This window comes from Crassostrea angulata, unplaced genomic scaffold (assembly GCF_025612915.1).
Source record: "Crassostrea angulata isolate pt1a10 unplaced genomic scaffold, ASM2561291v2 HiC_scaffold_157, whole genome shotgun sequence".
Taxonomy (NCBI): domain Eukaryota; kingdom Metazoa; phylum Mollusca; class Bivalvia; order Ostreida; family Ostreidae; genus Magallana; species Magallana angulata.
In genome coordinates, this window is record NW_026441711.1 from 15,300 (window position 1) to 21,177 (window position 5,878).

At 36.3% G+C, this 5,878-nt stretch overlaps 1 protein-coding gene across 1 annotated transcript; it reads right to left on the reverse strand.

Annotated features, from left to right (window-relative positions):
• Positions 1-817: 817 nt before the first annotated feature.
• On the reverse strand, positions 818-5,505 carry LOC128169595 (uncharacterized). Its single transcript, XM_052835708.1, has 3 exons — positions 5,380-5,505; positions 3,188-5,252; positions 818-2,949 (listed from the first exon to the last, which is right to left on the reverse strand). The coding sequence occupies exons 2-3, from the start codon at positions 5,228-5,230 to the stop codon at positions 1,288-1,290; spliced, it is 3,705 nt and encodes a 1,234-aa protein (XP_052691668.1). The 5' UTR covers positions 5,231-5,252; positions 5,380-5,505; the 3' UTR covers positions 818-1,287.
• Between the last annotated feature and the right edge of the window lie 373 nt (positions 5,506-5,878).

Here is a 5,878-nt window from a genome sequence, read left to right on the forward strand (position 1 = left end):
TAAAAAACAATAGTCCAAGAAAACTGAAGCTTGTATGAAAGCATCCTAAGGTAGTTTAGATTCAAGTTTGTTCATCATGATCCCCAGGGGTATGGTTGGGCCACAATAAGGTGTCATATTTTACATAGGAGTAGAAATAGAATTTTAAAAAAAACCTCAAAAACCAAAAGGGCAGGAAAGCTGAAACTTACGAGAAAGCGTCCTCAGGTGTAGATAATTATAGTGTAGAATATCTGGAGAAAAATTCGAAAATCCTTTTAAACAAGCATCTTTGGGCCCATGGGCCTCTTGTTTTTTAAATTATCAAGTAGTTTGAATCCCATGGGCCTCTTGTTTTTTAAATTATCAAGTAGTTTGAATCCCAAGATCTAAGACATAATCTGCTACAACGCACAATAAATACAAATTTATTTTATCGAGGATTTGGACAGTGTAATTTTAAATTATGGTGTTCCAAGTTGAATCCTCGTACAACGAAAATGTATGAAGTAATTGTTTTTAGGTTCAACTGTTGAAGGAAGCCCCCCTTCTCTCTCTCTCTCTCTCTCTCTCTCTCTCTCTCTCTCTCTCACACACACACACACACACACACAAACACACACACACACACACACACACACACACACACACTCTCTCTCTCTCTCTCTCTCTCTCTCTCTCTCTCTCAATGCATATACACATTATACGATGGTAAAGAAAATAGATCTCATTGAGATGTTCGAACTCGTAAGATTTTAGTTCACTGGAGTGCAAAATACATAGCTGTGTGTTGATTACATAACAATATTTTTATGCATGCAAATAAATTTTATAGAGATAAAACCACAAAAACATTTATTGATTCAACATATATAACAAGTTACAACTGATTTCATTTGCAATGAACAATTTAATGAAATAAAAAATAAACAAAGTTGTTATAAGTTAAACTGTATACAATGAAGTATAGTATAGTACGATAATGACTATCGTTATTCATTATTAAAAATATTAAATCAAAATTCATTCCATACACTGGACCTTGAAGAAATCGGAGTGGTTTAAAAAGATTTAGTATTTTAAAATCAAACTTGGCAAAATGAAGAACAACATAACTTTTATAAGGGAATTTATTAATGAGGTAGTCACATGTGCTCTTTTATATGGTCTTTTTATCTGGGAAAACTTAAAGGAATAGCTCTCCTCATGACGATTTGAGTCTTTAATATAACATACAAGTTAATAACTCAAGTTTGAGGTAATTCTGATATCCGCTTTTCATGACAATTCTTTCAAATACGAGCGTCTTTATATTATTGAGCTCGTGGTTGTACCGACGTCTTCCTCGATGCTTGAGAAGACGGGATTCACGGACCCGTCACTTCCGGACCGCGAGGCTCGCCTGGATGCTTCTCTCAACACACTCTGCTTGCTGGATGAAAATAACTGGCGGGGCCGGCCTTGTTTTCTGTAGTTCTTGAAATCCTTATACATTTCCCTGGATTTCTTCTTGCAGACTTCGAGCAAAAACACCAGGACGCCTTGTAGACAGTTTACAAATGTAACAAAGAACGAGAAAAGTGTCAGTTCTGGAATGATTGCGTCAATTATAAAAAAGATCCATGACAAACCGGAAATGAAAAACAGTTTGAAGAAAATGAATATCATGTTCATGTCGTTTTTGTTAATACCCAGTGACTGTTGTTGTTTTTTGTATTTAAAGAGTTTGTAAACGACGAAGATAAAGAAAGCAATGTTGCAAACGCAGACTATTCCAATAACCAACAAAAATGAAACAATCAGAGACACAGTGTTGTTGAGGAAACAAACGGAATCTGTACCATAACCGATATCTCCCGAAGACAACAAATTGACAACGAACGTGAAAAAAACCACAACAAGTGGAACACCATATGAGAAAAGGAAGTATCTTTTGCTGATCCTCTGATCTGAGGAGTGAAAATCAACATTGGCCCTGAAAGTCATAAACATCAAATATCCGTTCAACGCATAGCAACAGAACGTTGCAAGCCACCAAAAGTGAATGATCATGCCCATAGCCTGACAACTGGAGTCATTTTGGAAATTTTTACGAAGGAAGAACTGAAAGAAAAATTGTGAGAAAAAGAGAGAAACTGTCAAAGACATGAAGTGGATTCCGGGTGTCGTCCTTAGTCTCTTGAAGAGACAGTAGTGGATAAAGGTGGCTATGAGGCAAAGTAGAGACGGAACAGTGCACACAATCGTGAAGATACGCAGTGCCTTCTCAAGGTCAGATTCTGTTGTTGGAACCTCTGAACAACTAGAATCGGCGCAGTAAACATCCACACAAACAGCATAGGCCCCGTTTTCCGTCACGTAATATTCGCTTTCATCTAATTCGGCCATGGAATTGAGAATTCTAATCCTCCTTGTTTTGATATCAAGGATTTTTATTTCATCTTTAAATAGTTCAACTTGCTTACACATGATCAGAGAGGAAATTATCACGTGACGATATATTGTTACATTTTGAGTAGAAATCATTGGTGTTCCAATCTCTATAGTCGAAGTGTTTTGCTCAGAAACAAAGTTTGTTAAGTTGGGCTCCAAGAAATGCACATTTTTGATCTGCAAGAATTTTTTCGGATTTTTTCGAAGAGACATGAGCAATATTTCCGATTTTAACCTCGGAATCATATCTTCTACAAAGAAATTGGTCCCAATTGTTAATGTAAAGTTGTGATTTGAAGTAAATAGTTTTACTTTTGAAAGGAATTTCACGTTTGTAACATTTAATATGGACTTTATGACTGATGTTACTTCTTCAACTAGAATCTCCATGGCATTCTGTGTAACTGAAATATTGTTGGCTAAGCCTAAACTGAAGTGAATCGAATAGTTTAAATTTTTTGTCACGGGAAGTAACGGAATGCAACCCTCTTTAGTAAGAATTTTTCCAGGATAGCACCTTAGTTTCCGACAATCTCCCTAGAAAGATAAAAATAATACAATATAAATGTAATTACAAATGTACTAGTATATGTGAACAATTTTTTTACGTATTCTTTACACATTCTGAGAATAATTTAGATGATTTATAAGACAAGAAATTGAGTATTTTACATTGTAATAACACTACCATTTCGTTGTGTTGCATGCAATAAATTAATGGAAGATTTGACTTTGATATGATAAATCTAATAGATGTATTAATCATAAGGTATACCGCTTGAGTTTTAAAGTGAAGATGACTGCATGTGGTCTCCTCTTTCCCCCGAAACACTCCAAATATGTCGCGAAGAGACGCTGTGTTTAACTCACTGTTCGTCTCGCTCTCCTTTGGACTTTGGGTAGTTGAGACCAAGTAAGTCGACGATTCAGAATTGCAGTATATACAAAACTTGTTCTTATAGGGAAAGGCTGTGGTCATTTCTGGGAAAACGGAACAGGCAGTTTTTATATTATAATCCAAGAGGTCCCAGACTTTTGTGATATTGCATGCTTTCCTTATGCTCGGGATATTTTTGTCAGGATTACATATTTCACAAAATGTATCGCGATAAATTTCATTTGGAAGATGAAGTGAGTTGCAAGCCCACGACACATCAGAATCATAAGTCTTCCAAAGACCAGTTTTGTTACAGGCGCTCCTGTCTGGTCCCAATTTTTGTCTTTTTTGCCAAGGGGTAATATGGGGAGCAAGAATAATCTCGTGTTCTTTGCGGGATACAAAATCCAGTACATCCATAATTGAAGTGTAAAATTGGATATCTAATAATTCTGGACTCTTTATGGTCATATTCCATGGTAAAATCGAGTTGAAGTTCGAAAGATTGTTTGTGTTGCAAAGGTAACAATAGATATTTCTATAATGTAGATTTTCTGACATATCGGTCAAAGGAAATATTCCCATGAAGTCATCTGAAGGGTTAAGGCATTCATCAGTAAACGTATTGTTAATGTTACATGACGAAATTGTCAGGGAACTCTGTTTTGGATTGGTCTGTGAATGTTTGAATACCGGAAAATCCATGTTGAAATCTAGAAGGAAATCTATGCAACAATCTTTAGAATCGTCCTCAAAACACGATGGATCGCAAACACAATTCGTAACAATCGTTTTATCACATGTGCTTTTGCCTGTCACAGCCTGATATTGCGCAACAAGGCTAGATTTATTTATCCATTGGCCATTTCTCCAAATCATATTGGGGTAACTCCCTGATGTTTTTGTTATTGCCATTTGTTTAAGTTTCGATACATACTCCTTTGAAAAGCTAGTCATGTTGAACTGATAACGATATCCGTGCTCTTCAAGAATTTCTGAAATGTATCCGTTCATCTCTTTATATGGCGTTGTTTTTGAGCCAGTGTTGCATATCCAACAAAAGACATTTTTAAAAGGGTATGACACGTGTGATCGTGAACTTGATAAACAGCCGTCTTCAACTTCCTTGTCGAAGCTTTGCCAAAGCCCAGTGTGGTTACAAACTGATATTAAAGATTCATCATTCCCTACTGAGGCATTTGAAGGATTACAAAGTCGACAGAAGATGTTCTCGAAGAGTCCAGAGTGCTGGTAATAATTTGAGCATGCCCAGTCTATGCCAGGGTCGTATTTTACCCACAACCCGGTCATGTTGCAGCGACTGATGGTGTTAACTGTAGTGCTACATTCCTGAACTTTCATCAAATCACTTGGACTATATCTTATACTGCAATTTTCTCTCTGAACAGATTCTATAAGTCTTGAATATTTTGAAATAAAGTTAAAATCCACCGAACTATTACATACAAACTCAATTCCCCACTCCAATAAAGTTGCACCGTTTTCGTATTTTTCAGCGAGGGCCTTGGTTTCATACGAATAACTAGTCGCCATGGAACTCACGGGAACATTTTTTAATCTGACTTCGAGGGAAGTGTCAGTACAAGAGTCTTTCTCTCTACATGCTGGGACCATATAAAATTTTCTTTTGTCATCTCCAATAATGGTCACATCCACACAGCTAGGAACTACTTTTCGAGAAAAAAGTAGATCCGGACAACACGTTCCTCTCAAAATACATCTCTCATCACAATCGCACAGTGGACAAACGCTGGGAAGGGTGATGTTATATTTCAGTGGTGGATGGACTCTGGAACTTGTTGGACACATACGATTGGGCGAGCAAGCATCGACGTACTGCTGGAAAGCAGTAGTAAGGTCAGGTGTTTGTCCGAACACCACCGGACTCATCAATAAGAGAAGAAATGGTCTGAAATCCATCTATGACATTTCCTTGATAGCGCTATAAATGATGAATTTTAGAAACAGAAATAATGTGAAACTGGTCGAAAATATATTTACATGTATATATCACAGCCAATCACAAAAGCACAAGATCTATTAAGTTGAAATACATCTATATTACTTACTGCACTAAGATAAAAACAAGGCTAATTCCATTCGTGTCCTTTTGTTTTTGACTGTTGAATGCTCGATCAATTTTTGCAATGAATTAAAGCTCCGGGTTGCTTTGTATTTAATCTGACAAAAATTATATACCAGAGGTTCCTTTGTTGTGGTCTTCTTTGTTAGATTTGCAAGCATGTTTAAGAGATAAAATCTGCAAATGACGACATCAAACTTTAATTTAAAATAAACATGTATAGAGGAAATGCAATGCATTTTCAATTTTATATGAAGGAGGATCAGTGGTCAACCTACAAATGTATATATATCATTAACTGTCAGCACTGTTGAAAAAAATTAGATACTTCTGATTTTTTAGCTATCGTCTAATATTTCATAACGAATCAAAGTACTGAAGTACTGAAAGCCGGGCTCTTTTGGTGTGTCTTTATGCATATTGTGTAGTAAAGACTGAATCAATCTCTCTCTCTCTTTCTCTCCCTCTCTCTCTCTCTCTCTCTC

What these genes read in the sequence shown, in the direction of transcription:
- LOC128169595 (XM_052835708.1), bottom strand. Translation starts at nt 5,230, where the DNA reads ATGGATTTCAGACCATTTCTTCTCTTATTGATGAGTCCGGTGGTGTTC. An exon ending in TTCACTTTAAAACTCAAGCG is followed by an intron (nt 2,950 to 3,187) that starts GTATACCTTATG and finishes TTATCTTTCTAG; the next exon opens with GGAGATTGTCGGAAACTAAG.